Here is a 17,482-nt window from a genome sequence, read left to right as displayed (position 1 = left end):
CCCCTCTGAGGTCTTATGGAGTTTCTCCGGCATGGAAGCCCGGTTTTCAGGTGCCGGCACAGAGGCAGCTTTTGATGCCTTTGGCTTATCGACGCCTGTCAAGGGATACCTAGATGATGGGACGAGAGACTGCGCATTTGCCTTTTTACAGATACCATCATGCCCTGAGGGCTGTCAGGTGCTATGCACCGTCTTGGATGGTATATGTGATGTATGTACGTCTTTCGCCGGTCTACTCATGTGCCCTTGCTATGCAGAACGATCCTGATCGGAGTCTGAGCTGTCACACCTACTTGTGAGCAGTATGGGAATGTCCACGGGCACATATTTTGTCGCAGCATCCTCAAATTCTTTTTCATGTTCCAATGGCTGTCCCTTGACTGTATCGGGCACATCCTCTGCCTATAGCGCCTGCATTGTGCATTAGGCCTAGTGAAGTTCTCACCGCGAGTGAAGAGTTTTCTTCAAGCAAGAAGGCCAGGCATGTCTCACATGACCCCCTGTCATGTTCAGGGGATAGGCAAAGGTTGCAGACCGAGTGCTAATCCTGCCTTGAGTACTTGGAGAGGCGTTTGAGGCATAAGTTAAAAGGTGTCTTTTCCATACCTCTAAGTTCATGGAGAGTACGAAGGCGGAGACAGAAAAAGAATTTGAAGCCGGGGCCAAACCCGGGTAGGCAGATTGAAGTAGTTGAAGAAAACCAGTTGGTATTTGTTGCTGTTGAGTTTTTTTGTCGAAGGTGGAAGAAATGGGGTGCTTGTAAGGCCACATCACTGGGTTTGATGCTTTGGTCACGGAGCTCCAAGATGGACGTCTAAACTCGATGGCGGAAAAAAACTATCTGACAAAGGAGCTGATGACCATGCACAGTACACACTAGAGGAGAAGTCACACCACCCCGTGACTTGAAAGACTTCTTTGAAGAAAAACAAGTTGCAAATGTCCGAGTTGAACACTAGATGGGAGGAGTATGCTAAGCTTATGTATTCATGGCCAACACATGCTACAAATATATTGATACAGGAAACAGTATTAAACCTCTCGAAGTTTTGATTACTCACCATACATCCACCATTACTAACCAAAGACAGATATCTTTAAAAATCTTTTCAGTGTCTCTCTTTCTTTCCACCCTGCAAGGGTTACAGAAATCCAAACTCGAATCTTGTGTGAAATTAAAATAACCTCCAATCAAAACCTTCCTCTGCAAGGAGCTCAATTCCCATCCCAGTTTGAATAAGGGATTTAGATTGTCCAATATAGGACCCTTACAGCAGGCAAAATTAACTGACCCTCCTCATCTGAGACTGAATGTTAATAACTTATTTGTAGCTCCTTTTTCACTAAACTTACTAACCCCCCCATCCCTTCAGTTGGGGACGCCTAGCTGAGGAAAAGGAGCAATCACTTGTGTCTAAAAAAACCTAATCTCGTTGCACTCCTTTCCCTTTATCCAATGTATACTGCAAATTGATTACACTGGGGTTAAATTGCATGTACCAGAAAATCATAATATTTCACAGTAATCTGGAGGCCCACCCAAATCTACCAGGAGCTTCTACCCCTGACTTCCTTAAATTTGAATACTAATTTCTCTCATAACCGTTAGTGTACTCAACCCACTTTCCTTCCTTGGACTCTCCTGTAGGAGACTGGCCTGGCTTATAGTGGGTACCTTGTGGTACTTACACCTTGTGACAGGTCCAGTTATCCCTTATTAGTAGAATAGAGGTGTTCTAGCAGCTTAGGTTGATAGAGGTAGCTATAGCAGAGCAGCTTGGGCTGAACTAGGAGACATGCAAAGCTCCTACTATATCACTTGTATCATATAGCACTATATCATAAGAAAACACAATACTCAGAGTTACTAAAAATAAAGGTACTTTATTTTAGTGACAATATGCCAAAAGTATCTCGGAGGATATACTCCCTTAGGAGGTAAGTAATATACACAAAATATATACACACAAACCAAAATCAGGTAAGTAACAGTTAGAAAAGTAGTGCAAACAATGTAGAATCACAATAGAATGCATTAGGGAGAAATAGGCCTAGGGGCAACACAAATCATACACTCCAAAAGCGGGATGAGAACCACAAATGGACCCTAGGCCTACTGTAGTGTGTAGAGGGTCGCTGGGAGTGTAAGAAAACACTAAGGGTGTCCAAGATACCCCACCCTAAGATACTGAAAAGTAGGAGTAAAGTTACCGTACTACCCCAGAAAGACAGTAAAATCGAGAGAGGGGATTCTGCAAGGACAACAACTGACTGCAAAACACTGAATATGGATTCCTGGACCTGAGGACCTGTAAAGGAAGGTGACCAAGTCCAAGAGTCACGCAAGTGTCCAGGGGGGGCAGGAGCCCACTAAACCCCGGATGAAGGTGCAAAAGGGCTGCCTCCGGGTGGAAGAAGCCGAAGATTCTGCAACAACGGAAGGTGCCAGGAACTTCTCCTTTAATCAGAAGATGCCCCACGGCGTGCTGGAGGATGCAGAGTTGTTTCCATGCAGAAAGACCGCAAACAAGCCTTGTTAGCTGCAAGAGTCGCGGTTGAGGATTTTGGGTGCTGCTAGGGCCCAGGAAGGACCAGGAGGTCGCCTCTTGGAGGAGACAGAGGGGGCGCTCAGCAACACGGAGAGCCCACGCAGAAGCAGGCAGCTCTCCCAGAAGCAACTGAACAGGCACTTAGAAGATCTGACGAGGACGGTCGACTCCGAGCAACAAAAGGGGGTCCCACGACATCAGAGTCCAACTCAGCGAGTTGGGCAATGCAGGCCGGAGTGCTGGGGACCTGGGCTAGGCTGTGCACAAAGGAAGTCTTGCAAAAGTGCACAGAAGCACGAGCAGCTGCAGTTCACACAGTACACAGGATTACTGCCTGGCGTGGGGAGGCAAGGACTTACCTCCACCAAATTTGGACAGAAGGGCCACTGGACTGTCGAAGACACTTGGACCCAGCTTCTGTGTTCCAGGGACCAGGCTCGTCAGGATGAGAGGGGACCCACAGGACCGGTGATGCAGAAGTTTAGTGCCTGTGTTAGCAGGGAGAAGATTCCGTCGACCCACGGGAGATTTCTTCTTGGCTTCCAGTGCAGGGTGAAGGCAGACAGCCCTCAGAGCATGCACTACTAAGAACAGTTGAGAATGCCGGCAGGATGAGGCGCTACAATGTTGCTGGTAGTCGTCTTGCTACTTTGTTGCAGTTTTGTAGGGGTCCTGGAGCAGTCAGCGGTCGATCCTTGGCAGAAGTCAAAGGGGGAAGTGCAGATCAACTCTGGTGAGCTCTTGCATTCATTATCTGAGGAATAGCCCACAGGAGAGAACCTAAATAGCCAGAAAAGGAGGTTTGGCTATCAAGAAAGGAGGCTTGGCTACTGTAAGAGGTAAGCACCTATCAGGAGGGGTCTCTGGCGTCACCTCCTGGCACTGGCCACTCAGAGAAGTCCATTGTGCCCCCAACAACTCTGAATCCAAGATGGCAGAGGTCTGGGACACACTGGAGAAGCTCTGGGCACCTCCCCTGGGAGGTGCAGGTCAGGGGAGTGGTCACTCCCCTTTCCTTTGTCCAGTTTTGTGCCAGAGCAGGGCTGGGGATCCCTGAACTGGTGTAGACTGGCTTATGCAGTGATGGATACCATCTGTGCCCATCAAAGCATTTCCAGAGGCTGGGGGAGGCTACTCCTCCCCAGCCCTTCACACCTATTTCCAAAGGGAGAGGGTGTAACACCCTCTCTCAGAGGAAATCCTTTGTTCTGCCTTCCTGGGACTGGGTTGCCCAGGCCCCAGGGGAGCAGAAACCTGTCTGAGGGGTTGGCAGCAGCAGCAGCTGCAGTGTAGACCCCGGAAAGGCAGTTTGGCAGCACCCGGGTTCTGTGCTAGAGACCCGGGATGCATGGAATTGTCCCCCCACAATACCAGAATGGTATTGGGATGACAATTCCATGATCCTAGACATCTTGCATGGCCATATTCGGAGTTACCATTGTGACGCTACATATAGGTAGTGACCTATATGTAGTGCACGCGTGTAATGGTGTCCCCGCACTCACAAAGTTTGGGGTATTTGCCCTGAACAATGAGGGACCACCTTGGCTAGTGCCAGGGTGCCCACACACTAAGTAACTTGGCACCTAACCTTCACCAAGTGAGGGTTAGACATATAGGTGACTTATTAGTTACTTATGTGCAGTGAAAATGGCTGTGAAATAACGTGGACGTTATTTCAATCAGGCTGCAGTGGCAGTCCTGTGTAAGAATTGTCTGAGCTCCCTATGGATGGCAAAAGAAATCCTGCAGCCCATAGGGATCTCCTGGAACCCCAATACCCTGGGTACCTAGGTATCATATAAAAGGGAATTATAAGGGTGTTCCAGTGTACCAATGAGAATTGGTAACATTAGTCACTAGCCTGCAGTGACAATTTTAAAGCATGGAATTGTCCCCCCCAATACCAGAATGGTATTGGGGTGACAATTCCATGATCCTACACATGATACATGGCCATGTTCGGAGTTACCATTGTGATGCTACATATAGATATTGACCTATATGTAGTGCACGCGTGTAATGGTGTACCCGCACTCACAAAGTCCGGGGAATTTGCCCTGAACAATGTGGGGGCACCTTGGCCAGTGCCAGGTTGCCCTCACACTAAGTAACTTTGCACCTAACCTTCACTAAGTGAGGGTTAGACATATAGGTGACTTATAAGTTACTTATGTGCACTGTAAAATGGCTGTTAAATAACGTGGACGTTATTTCAATCAGGCTGCAGTGGCAGTCCTGTGTAAGAATTGCCTGAGCTCCCTATGGATGGCAAAAGAAATCCTGCAGCCCATAGGGATCTCCTGGAACCCCAATACCCTGGGTACCTAGGTATCATATAAAAGGGAATTATAAGGGTGTTCCAGTGTACCAATGAGAATTGGTAACATTAGTCACTAGCCTGCAGTGACAATTTTAAAGCATGGAATTGTCCCCCCCCAATACCAGAATGGTATTGGGGTGACAATTCCATGATCCTACACATGATACATGGCCATGTTCGGAGTTACCATTGTGATGCTACATATAGATATTGACCTATATGTAGTGCACGCGTGTAATGGTGTACCCGCACTCACAAAGTCCGGGGAATTTGCCCTGAACAATGTGGGGGCACCTTGGCCAGTGCCAGGTTGCCCTCACACTAAGTAACTTTGCACCTAACCTTCACTAAGTGAGGGTTAGACATATAGGTGACTTATAAGTTACTTATGTGCACTGTAAAATGGCTGTTAAATAACGTGGACGTTATTTCACTCATGCTGCAGTGGCAGTCCTGTGTAAGAATTGTCTGAGCTCCCTATGGGTGGCAAAAGAAATGCAGCAGCCCATAGGCATCTCCTGGAACCCCAATACCCTGTGTGCCATATACTAGGGAATTATATGGGTGTTCCAGTGTGTCAATCAGAATTGGTAAACTTAGCCACTAGCCTGCAGTGACAATTTTAAAAGCAGAGAGAGCATAAACACTGAGGTTCTTGTTAGCAGAGCCTCAGTGATACAGTTAGGCACCACACAGGGGACACATACATATAGGCCACCAACTTATGAGCACTGGGGTCCTGGCTAGCAGGATCCCAGTGACACATATCAAACACACTGATAACATAGGGTTAGCACTAGGAGCACTGGGCCCTGGCTAGCAGGATCCCAGTGAGACAGTAAAAACACCCTGACATATACTCACAAACAGGCACAAAAAGTGGGGGTAACAAGGCTAGAAAGAGGCTACCTTCCTACACCCCCTTATTAGCAACCTTCACCCATCTCTTCTGCCCACCTCTTCACTTCCCCCAACCAACCCCCTAGCATCCACAAGGCCTAGCCCCGAAGGCTACGTCTCCTCTTTCCCTCCATATGGTGTGCTCTGGATAGGCACCTGGGGCGGCTGCAGTGCCTGAGCCCCCGTCCCCAAAAACAAGGAGCTAGAAATAAAGAAAAATGGCCCCTAATACATAGCCCGAACCACCCTCCAACTGAGAGAGAAACTTTTTCTCCTCTTGTATGTCAGAAAAGGCCTGGAATCTTCCAGCTGTAGGAGTCTGGCCTGGTTTGTAGTGGGTACCTTGGGTACTTACACCTTATACCAGGTCCTGTTATCCCTTATTAGTGAAATGTAGTAGTGTTCTAGCAGCTTCAGCTGATAGAGGTAGCTGTAGCAGAGCAGCTTAGGCTGAACTAGGAGACATGCAAAGCTCCTGCAATACCACTTATAGTTACACAGTACTTATACACAAGTAAAGACAATACTCCGGGTTACCAAAAATAAAAGGTACTTTATTTTAGTGACACAAGGCCAAAAATATATCTTTGAGACAATACTCCTTCTGGAGGTAAGTATTATTATACATAATATATACACTAGACACCAAAATAAGGCAAGTAAATAGTCATTGGTTAGTGCAAGCAATAGGAAATTCTATAAAATGCAATAGGAGAAAATACGTCTAAGGGCAACACAAACCATATACTAAGAAAGTGGAATGCGAATCATGAATACCCCCCTAGACAAGTGTAGTGTGTAGAGAATCGCTGGGAGAGTCAGAAAACCACAAAGGTGAGTAAAATACCCCACCCCAGAGCCCAGGAAACTAGGAATAGAGTACCTCAAGGTTCCTTAGGACACACTACAAATCGTGATTAGAGTTTTTGCAAGAACCAAGCAAGACTGCAAACAACAAATGGTGGATTCCTGGACCTGAAGACCAATTCCAGAAGTCCCCTAAGATTCCAGGAAGGACAGGAGCCCCTGCCAACCTAGAAGATGGTGCAAAAGAGGAGTCTCCGGTTGGAAGAAGACTGCAGAAGAGCACCAAGGAAGATGGCTGCGGGTTCCTGCATGATGCAAAGGATGTCCCACGTGGAGATGTTGGATGCAGGTGAGTTGCAGAGCTGGATTCATCTAACAAGCCTTGGTTCAAGCAATGTCGCGATTTGCGTCAAAATGGCTCTGCCTGGACCCAGGAGGGAACTGGGGTCCTCAACTTGGACTGAGGAGGCAGAGGGGGCTCCCAACACTGGAAGGAACCCGTAGATGACCAGGCAGCACCCAAGGAGGTCCCAGGGCACGGGGACAAAGAAAGTGCAAATTGCGGTTGTTGAAGCACTACAAAAGAAGGTCCCACGCCGCCAGAGAACAACTCAGCGAGTTGAGCATCGCAGGATAGTGCGCTGGGGGCCTGGGCCAGGCTGTGCATGAAGGATTCATGCAAATAGTGCACAGAGGCCTCAGGAGATGAAGATGACGCTGTGCACAGGGGTACTGTCGCAAATGGGGAAGGCAAGCTCTTACCTCCTCCAAATTTGGACAGCAGGACCTTAGGACAGTCTGTGTCGAAGGGGTCTACCACCTGTGTTCCAAGGAGCACGCTCATCGCCAGGAGAGGAGTCCAAGAGAACCGGTCGTCGTCGTAGAAGGTGCCTGCTGGAGTAGGGAAGTGACTCCGTCACTCCACGGGAGATTTCTTCAGTCTTTCTGGTGCAGGGTGAAGACAGGGAGTCCTCAGAGCGTGTACACTGTGGAAATAGTTGCAGTTGCTAGGGGAGCTGAAGTTGCAGAGTAGAAGTAGCCCTTCTGGATACTTTGTTGCAGTTACAGCGGTTCCTGTAGCAGTCTGCGGTTGATCTGAGGTCAGAGGATGAAGTAGTGGTTGCAGAGGATTTCTGATGAAAACTTGCAAGCAGAATCTGAAGAGAAACCCACAAGAGAGACCCTAAGTAGCCCTGAGAGGGGGGTTTGTCTACCTAACCAGGTATGCACCTATCAGGAGGGGTCTCCAACGTCACCTGCTGGCACTGGCAACTCAGAGACCTCCAGAGTGCCCTCACATCTCTGGATCCAAGATGGCAGAGGTCTGAGACACACTGGAGGAGCTCTGGGCACCACCCCTGGGGTAGTGATGGACAGAGGAGTGGTCACTCCCCTTTCCTTTGTCCAGTTTCATGCCAGAGCAAGGACTGGGGGTCCCTGAACTGGTGTAGACTGGCTTATGCTAGGAGGGCACCATCTGTGCCCTTCAAAGCATTTCCAGAGGCTCTGGGAGGCTACCCCTCCCAAGCCTGTAACACCTATTTCCAAAGGGAGAGGGTCGAACACGCTCCTCCCAAAGGAAATGCTTTGTTCTGCCTTCCTGGGACTGAGCTGCTCAGACCCCAGGAGGGCAGAACCCTGTCTGTGAGGTGGCAGCAGCTGTAGCTGCAGTGCAAGCCTCAGAGAGCTGGTTTGGCAGTACTGGGGGTCCATGGTGGAGCCCAAAGGATTCATGGAATTGGCTCCCCAATACGAGATTTGGAATGAGGGGACAACTCCATGATCATAGACACCTTACATAGCCATATTCTGAGTTACCATTGTGAAGCTACATATAGGTATTTACCTATGTTTGGTGCACGCGTGTAATTGAGTCCCCACACTCACAAAGTCCACGGAATTGGCCCTGGACTGCATGGGGGCACCTTTGCTAGTGCAAGGGGGCCCTCACACTTAGTAACTTAGCACCTAGCCTTCAGTAAATGAAGGTTACACATAAAGGTGACTTATAAGTTACTTAAGTGCAGTGAAAATGGCTGTGAAATAGTGTGTGCACTATTTCACGCAGGCTGCATTGTCAGTCCTGTGAAAGGGTTTGTCTGAGCTCCTTATGGGTGGCAAAAGAAATGCTGCAGCCCATAAGGATCTCCTGGAACCCTAATGCCCAATAAGACTAGGGACTTATGAAGGGGGTTCAGTGTGCCATTTGAAATTGGTAAATGAAGTCACTAACCTATAGTGACAAATTTAGAAGCAGAGAGAGCATAAGTACTGAGGTTCTGGTTAGCAGAGCCTCAGTGACACAGTTAAGCACTACTGACAACACATACATTAGACCACAAACTATGAGCACTGGGGTCCTGGCTAGCAGGATCCCAGTGAGACAGGCAAAACACACTGACAAATATGACAAATAGGGTTTTCACTATGAGCACTGGGGCCCTAGCTAGCACACTGACACACATAGGCCATAAGTGGGGGTAACCATGCTAGAAAGAGGCTACTTTCTCACACCAGCCCATAAAAACGTACATTTTGGCCAGCTGAACACTCAATACTGCACCCTTTTATCACTAAAAATAATGATCGTCTGTTTCAATTCAAACCATCAGCGAGAGGTTTCAAAGGACACATCAGGGAAGATCTGAAGGGACAAATCATTCTCAACAATTATGGATTTGCATTGAATAGCTTTTCTCAAAATCCTTAAAATTTGCAATACTGTTCAAGGCTTCGTCCCCTCTTTTGGCACAGGTCCCAATTGCACTCTGCAAGAGTTGGGTACAGATAAATCTGACAGAGGTTCTTTCAGCAGATGAGAAAGATCAAGTTGGAAATCTCTTCTGTCATTTTCAAGTCCTTTTCCCCATCTCTCTGGGATTCCAAACAGGTGCAGGTTTGACCTGCGCGATCGGTTTATTCAAACCTTTCAGCTTCCCTCTCATATTCCTCATCTCGTTTCACTTGTTTAAACCATCTGCAACTAGTTAATGAATGCATCCATCACATTAGATACATTCCGCTCCATCTCGGACTTGCAGACATTCAAACCAGCTTTTTTAATCTCTATTTTCTCCATCTTCTCTTCTAATTTACTAAACATTGCCACTTGTGCTATTTTGAGCTCTTGAACTTCCTTTAAGAGAAGTTGGAACATGGAGAGGATTTTCTCCTTTAAACTTCGTGAGTCTGCCACAGATAGTTTCGGAGCAGATAACATAGCTCGATCTACCAAACTCCCCAGATCTTTTATCAACATGGCCTTTCTCTAATGGCCCCGAATGGGGCGGTCAAGTGTCTGAGAGTCTCCGATCCTAGGGAAAGGATGGGTCTCACACTTCTTTGGATTTGGGGATCAGGAAAAGGAGGGGGGTCCCTTATGACGAGTGCGAATGTCGCTCTCCAGTCCAATCACCTCCTAGGCTGCTATAGCCTCTGCTCTGAGGGCTCAAAACCCAAGCCGTCATGGCATGGGAGAGGTCAGACGCACAGCCTGTCTGGAGACCTCTTCTGTCATGCCCTTAAGACAGTTCTCGTACTCATTCATACTTAGAGGCACTCAGGCCAAGGTTTACAAATGCTTTGCGTCGGGTTTGCGTCATATTTATGACTTAAACCAGCATAAAGCCTTAGGGTGGGATTTACAAAGCAATGCATATCAGGGTTTGCATTGGATAGCATCCCAAAGTAACACAAAGTTACATTATGTGTTGCTTTGCGCCAAGGGCGGTTCCATGGGCTTTCCAAGGAAACTACCCACCAGGTATGATGAAAATCTCTATCTGCAATCATTGATAGAAAGGAATTTGCGCCAAAATGTATGTATCCTTAAGGCAGGTGTAACAAGGAAAAATATTTTCCTTTCTCCTCTTTTTAAAACTTTGCATGTGTGTTGCATTGTTCGTCACACATACAAAGTGAGAAAACCTTTTAAACATAGGTTTTCTACTGGAAGGGACCTCTTTCGGCACAAAACCAAAACTTCAACGAATGCACATACCCTTTTACTATGGCACAATGGTGTGCGCGTTGACACATGGCTGCCAAAAGGGCACATGGAGAGAGAATTAATGCACTTTATTCCATTAGATATGGTACATTTTTTCTCTCTACTTTTGATGCAAGTAGGTGCAGGAACTTTGGTGCAGCTTTGTGTCAAAGAATAGTAAATCTGGGCCTAAATCACACGCAAATGCACTCTCCGTATATAACTGGCTGTCACTCACGCCCACATGCTTACATATACAGACACACAAGCTCACACATACACACACACTCTCACAAACACATTCTCACCATCAAGCACACATACAACACACAAACTGATTTCGCCACCTGTGAGGCCAGGGGTAGCAGAAAGTGTGCTAGGGGTCGCAAGAGGTAAGCCAGCGGTCGCAGCAGCGACCCCTGGTGAACCTTAAATGACCTCCACAGTCAGGCTGTGTGAAAGACATCATGTCAGCAAATATACAAAAAGTACAGTGCGAAGAAGAGCAAGAGAGTGGCTTTGAATCTGCCCCATAATCAACCTGATTCTTTTCTATTTTTTATGGTTTGCCATAGGTTGGATGAACCATCCATTTCATAGTTGGTTAGATGGAGCCATTTGTGTTTCGGTTCTGGTTAGAGATGGAGGATCAAGTAATACTTTTTTTCAGACTAGAGTTACTGAATGTTCTTTGATGTAATTATTTTGCCAGCCCAACAACATTTAATTGCTGGGTTACTGCTTTTTATTTAGAAAATGTTTGCTGTTTGTATGCCCTATCTTGTTTGCAATTATCTGATCACCTTTGCACGTTCATTGGTTTTACTCACCAGTCGTGCTGTGGCTGGGTTTACTGTTTTTTTCTTAATTACAAAATTGAGACATACACACATATAGCCTTTCTTCAAAATGAAAACAAAATACTGGTCCTTTGGCAAAAGTATCTATTATGCAATATTTTACTACTTATCGTTTTTAGGTTCTCAACTTACAACACAAAATTCATCTTTTCCCTGGATGTACAGCTTACATCTTACTACAATGTGTTTAGAAAAGGGGCCCAACTTGCACTTCACACACTTTTATAGCCTAATGTATTGCTTCATTGTGGGATGTTTTGTTTATCCACGACAGCTGAGGGTAACACACACAAAGTGACCAACTATTATCAAACACCTCCCCAGACAAAAGTAAAATAAAAATAGACCTACTGGTTTGTCAATTTTGGTTCTTTCAGACACTATAAGAACACTTCGATTTTGAGGGAGGGAGGGCATTTCTAGTAGCTATAGTCTTCTGTGATTTAATCTCAGTACATTATCTCGAGTCTACCAAACAAAGCCACCTTCCATACTTTCACTCACTGAATGAGAATTTTATGTTGCATTAAAAACTTTCCTTTGAAGGCGACCTGATACTTGATAAACAAATCCCCAGTTCAATATAGGTATTTAGATGTACAACTCTCTGTGAATGTACAACGAGATCAGATTTTTCAAATAACCAAAAGAAAAGGCACAACATCTGCAGTGTGGAAATGCAGGCTTACCAGTTTCACCTGATTTACACCTCCTTCACTCACTTTCCGCTGTACTAATATTCAAAGAGGGATTTAGCGATAAGGATGAGAACTCACAAATTTGATCCTGGTATTCTTATCATGTATAATCAAAAGGAGTATGCAGGCAATGGGGTACTTAATGAGTGAAAAAAGATTATGGACAATATATTAGTAAGGCAAAAAGGTTCCAGGCACCAAATACCAGCAACTGTTATGGCTTTCAGATGGAGATCACAAATGGCCACTCTGGACAACTTTAACAATCCTTTTATAAACATTTTACCTGCAAACTATTTCCTATTTGTTTCAACCTAGCTGCTGCGAAACTTTTTTAATGTGATCAACTCTACTGACATTGGACTGACCGAGGACAATATTATATATCGCTCTCTGATAATAAACAAAGTGCTTCTCTCTTTTTCCTCAAAGTAGAATGAATGTAAACCATCAAGCAAATCGTACAATCTATAACTGCAGAGGATGACATCTGATTACTTGTAGAAGTGTCTTTACTAACCTGCACTGTAGGTGTACGCCTCATCCCAGGGTAAGGAGCTCCAGGATTTCAAATCCAAGCTCATATCCAGACTGTCCAAGTTATAGTCCTAAAGTAAGTGAGATAGAGACAAAAATTCAACGTATTGCAGATGAAGGATGGGAATAATCAATTGGGCTATTAGCTGTGAAGGATGTGAGTCCTTTGCAAGTAATAGGTACACAGAGGTCTTATTACTGAGAACCAGCTACCCAATTGTAGCCCTCAACTCTCTCAAGGTAGCTAAGCAGAGTAGTCTATGGCCTTCTCTGGGCACAGCACTTGTCTGAAACTTTTACATAGCTCTTCACTTCGACGAGGACGCCACAATGGAACAGCTCCATCGGACGTCATCAGAGCCATAAGAAGCCCTCGCCAGCATGCTGATGTCAGTTTCACCCACTTTCTTTCCGTGCCTTTGAGGCGAACGTATGAACACCAATATCACAAGCACAGCAAGTGTGAACTCAACTCAAAGATTCATATACATGCATATATAAACATACATTCTGTACATACAAGTTCCAATATATGCAAAAAAAAATCTTCTTGGTATATCCAGACAGGCAACGAGGAGGCGGGTGGGTCAGTGAGGAATCCACAGGTAGATACTGTATCCAACATAAAAAGCATTATTGATGGTAAGTAACTTGTGTTTCCGATAGATACATCTACCTGTGGATTCCTCACCTTTTGAAAAGAGTCCCAAAGCAGTCCCGCACTCGGAGGTGGGTGCCGGTCAGCTTATACCAGGATGTCCTGCAAAACAGAACGGGCAAAGTGACTGTCAATCCTCACTTCTGAGTCTAAGCAGTAATGCTTTGCAAACGTGAGGAGGGAAGCCCAAGTCGGCGCCTTGCAAATATCAGCAACAGGAACTCTTCTAGACAAGGCCGATGTGCAGATTTATCTCTGGTTGAATAAACGCTTATAATCTCAGGAGGTTATGTCTTTCCCCAAAGCATACCATATTTTGAGGCAAAGGATGTCCCACCTTGACAAATTTCTTTTGTCAACAGCTTTGCCCTTAACCTTGCCCATATAGCTGATTAACAGCTGATCGTACATGCTAAATTCTCTGATCCTGTCCATGTAGAAGCTCAATGCTCTTTTTGGATCCAGACGATGCTGCCTTTCCTCCTCTTCAGAGGGATGGGAAGGAAGGTAAAATGTCCGAAGGGTGATGGACTGCCCTAAATGAAAAGGAGTCACTACATTTGGTAGGAAAGCTGTCCTGGTTCTCAGAACCACCTTGTTAGCATAAAAAGTGGTAAACAGGGGTTGTAACACTAAGACCTTGCAGGTCACTAACACGTTTAGCTGACGTAACACTCCACTAGAAAAATAGTCTTTATCGCCACAACTGGCAACTATGTAAATGTTTAAACGGTGTACCCATCAAGTACATAAAAAACAAATGTAAATCCCACTGAGGCATGATTAATAGAGTGGGAGGATACATATTAGTCAAACTTTTAAGAAAACCTAACACTATATGGGACTTAAACAATGAGGGTTAGTCAGGCAAACAAATAAATGTAGGCAGTACAGACAAGTCGCCTTTCACTGTCACAACTCTGTTGTGGTAAAGAAAGAGCAAATCTGAAAACATTGAATAAGTGGGTTTTTAAAGGGTCAACATGTCGTTCTTCACACCATTTGGCAAACGTGGCCCTTCTACCAGCATTGACAGTTTTGGTGGAGTGTCATCTGGCCGATAGAACAACATCCACCACATCATCAGGAAGAGAAAAGTATTTCAGGTTGCCTCTTTCAATCTCCAGGCATGTAGGTGCAGGCTCTGGAGGTGGAGGTGTAGAATCTGCCCCTGCGACTGTGAGAGGACGTCTGCCCTGTGAGAAAGGCACAGTGAGAGCTGAAGGAGGTCTTTGTATCACACCGTTCTTGGCCAATCTGAGGCTATTAATATGACTTGGGCCTGGTCTTGACAAATTTTCCTCAGAATCCGAGGAATCAAGGGTACGGAGGAAATGCACGAAGCAACTGGCTGCTCCAGTCCAACTGAAATGTGTCCCTCAGCGCTCCCTGCATCGGATACTGAAGGCTGCAGAGCAATGGGTAGTGCGCATTGTCACAAGGGGCAAACAGGTCGATCTGAGGCATCCCTGTAGGAGGCTGGACTGGCATGTAGTGAGTACCAAGGGGTACTTACACCTTGCACCAGGCCCAGGTATCCCTTATTAGTGTAGAGGGGTGTCTAACAGCTTAGGCTGATAGAAAAGGTAGCTTCGCAGAGCAGCTTAGGCTGAACTAGGAGACGAGTGAAGCTCCTACAGTACCACTAGTGTCACTTGCACAATATCATAAAAAAACACAATACACAGATATACTAAAAATAAAGGTACTTTATTTTTATGACAATATGCCAAAGTATCTCAGTGAGTACCCTCAGTATGAGGATAGCAAATATACACAAGATATATGTACACAATACCAAAATATGCAGTAACAGCAATAGAAAACAGTGCAAACAATGTATAGTCACAATAGAATGCAATGGGGGCACATAGGGATAGGGGCAACACAAGCCATAGACTCTAGAAGTGGAATGCGAACCACGAATGGACCCCAAACCTATGTGACCTTGTAGAGGGTCGCTGGGACTGTAAGAAAACAGTGAGGGTTAGAAAAATAGCCCACCCCAAGACCCTGAAAAGTGGGTGCAGAGTGCACCTAAGTTCCCCAAAGAACACAGAAGTCGTGATAGGGGAACTGTGCAGGAAAGACCAACACCAGCAATGCAACAACGATGGATTTCCAGACGAGAGTACCTGTGGAACAAGGGGACCAAGTCCAAAAATCACGATCAAGTCGGGAGTGGGCAGATGCCCAGGAAATGCCAGCTGTGGGTGCAAAGAAGCTGCCACCGGATGGTAGAAGCTGTGGATTATGCAAGAACGACAAGGGCTAGAAACTTCCCCTTTGGAGGATGGATGTCCCACGTCGTGAAGACTCGTGCAGAGGTGTTTTCGTGCAGAAAGACCGCCAACAAGCCTTGCTAGCTGCGAAGGTCGCAGTTAGGGTTTTTGGATGCTGCTGTGGCCCAGGAGGGACCAGGATGTCGCCAATTGCGTGAGGAGACAGAGGGGGCGTCCAGCAAGACAAAGAGCCCACTCAGAAGCAAGCAGCACCCGCAGAAGTGCCGGAACAGGCACTACGAAGTGAAGTGAACCGGAGCTCACCCGAAGTTGCACAAGAGGGTCCCACGAAGCCGGAGGACAACTCAGGAGTGTAGGAGGCTGGACTGGCTTTTAGTGAGTACCAAGGGGTACTTGCACCTTGCACCAGGCCCAGTTATCCCTTATTAGTGTATAGGGTGTCTAGCAGCATAGGCTGATAGATAATGGTAGCTTAGCAGAGCAGCTTAGGCTGAAGTAGGAGACGAGTGAAGCTCCTACAGTACCACAAGTGTCATATGCACAATATCATAAGAAAACACAATACACAGATATACTAAAAATAAAGGTACTTTATTTTTATGACAATATGCCAAAAGTATCTCAGTGAGTACCCTCAGTATGAGGATAGCAAATATACACAAAATATGTGTACACACTACCAAAATATGCAGTAATAGTATTAGAAAACAGTGCAAACAATGTATAGTTACAATAGGATGCAATGGAGACACATAGGAATAGGGGCAACACAAACCATATACTCCAAAAGTGGAATGCGAACCACAAATGGACCCCAAACCTATGTGACCTTGTAGAGGGTCGCTGGGACTATTAGAAAATAGTAAGGGTTAGAAAAATAGCCCACCCCAAGACCCTGAAAAGTGAGTGCAAAGTGCACTAAAGTTCCCCAAAGGACATAGAAGTCGTGATAGGGGAATTCTGCAGGAAAGACACAAACCAGCAATGCAACAACGATGGATTTCCAGTCGAGGGTACCTGTGGAACAAGGGGACCAAGTCCAAAAGTCACAAGCAAGTCGGAGATGGGCAGATGCCCAGGAAATGCCAGCTGTGGGTGCAAAGAAGCTGCTACTGGACAGTAGAAGCTTAGGTTTCTGCAGGAACGACAAGGGCTAGAGACTTCCCCTTTGGAGGACGGATCCCTCACGCCGTGGAGAGTCGTGCAGAAGTGTTTTCCCGCCGAAAGACCACCAACAAGCCTTGCTAGCTGCAAATCGTGCGGTTAGTGTTTTTGGATGCTGCTGTGGCCCAGGAGGGACCAGGATGTCGCCAATTGCGTAAAGGGGACAGAGGGGGCGTCGAGCAAGACAAGGAGCCCTCTCAGCAGCAGGCAGCACCCGGGGAAGTGCCAGAAACAGGCACTACGAGGATGCGTGAAACGGTGCTCACCCGAAGTCGCACAAAGGAGTCCCACGTCGCCGGAGGACAACTTAGGAGGTTGTGCAATGCAGGTTAGAGTGCCGTGGACCCAGGCTGGACTGTGCACAAAGGATTTCTGCCGGAAGTGCACAGGGGCCGGAGTAGCTGCAAAACACATGGTTCCCAGCAATGCAGTCTGGCGTGGGGAGGCAAGGACTTACCTCCACCAAACTTGGACTGAAGAGTCACTGGACTGGGGGAGTCACTTGGACAGAGTTGCTGGATTCAAGGGACCTCGCTCGTCGTGCTGAGAGGAGACCCAGAGGACCGGTGATGCAGTTCTTTAGTGCCTGCGGTTGCAGGGGGAAGATTCCGTCGACCCACGGGAGATTTCTTCGGAGCTTCTAGTGCAGAGAGGAGGCAGACTACCCCCTCAGCATGCACCACCAGGAAAACAGTTGAGAAGGCGGCAGGATCAGCGTTACAAGGTCGCAGTAGTCGTTGTTGCTACTTTGTTGC

General features: G+C 46.5%; 1 protein-coding gene across 6 annotated transcripts in view; it reads right to left on the bottom strand.

Annotated features, from left to right (window-relative positions):
* The window catches only part of ATF6 (activating transcription factor 6), a 1,225,231-nt gene that overhangs the window by 1,106,127 nt on the left and 101,622 nt on the right, over positions 1-17,482 (bottom strand). For 4 of the 6 annotated variants that reach the window (XM_069231066.1, XM_069231064.1, XM_069231065.1 and 1 more), the window contains one exon: positions 12,646-12,733. The exons of the other annotated variants lie outside the window; for them this stretch is intronic. In XM_069231066.1, the coding sequence (XP_069087167.1) occupies positions 12,646-12,709 (64 nt within the window). In that variant the 5' untranslated portion in view covers positions 12,710-12,733. The remainder of the gene's footprint in view (positions 1-12,645; positions 12,734-17,482) is intronic. 6 annotated transcript variants of the gene reach the window in all.

This window comes from Pleurodeles waltl, chromosome 4_2, assembly GCF_031143425.1.
Source record: "Pleurodeles waltl isolate 20211129_DDA chromosome 4_2, aPleWal1.hap1.20221129, whole genome shotgun sequence".
NCBI lineage: Eukaryota > Metazoa > Chordata > Amphibia > Caudata > Salamandridae > Pleurodeles > Pleurodeles waltl.
The sequence above is the reverse complement of the archived record's forward strand: the minus strand, read 5'-3'. Positions and strand labels throughout refer to the sequence as shown.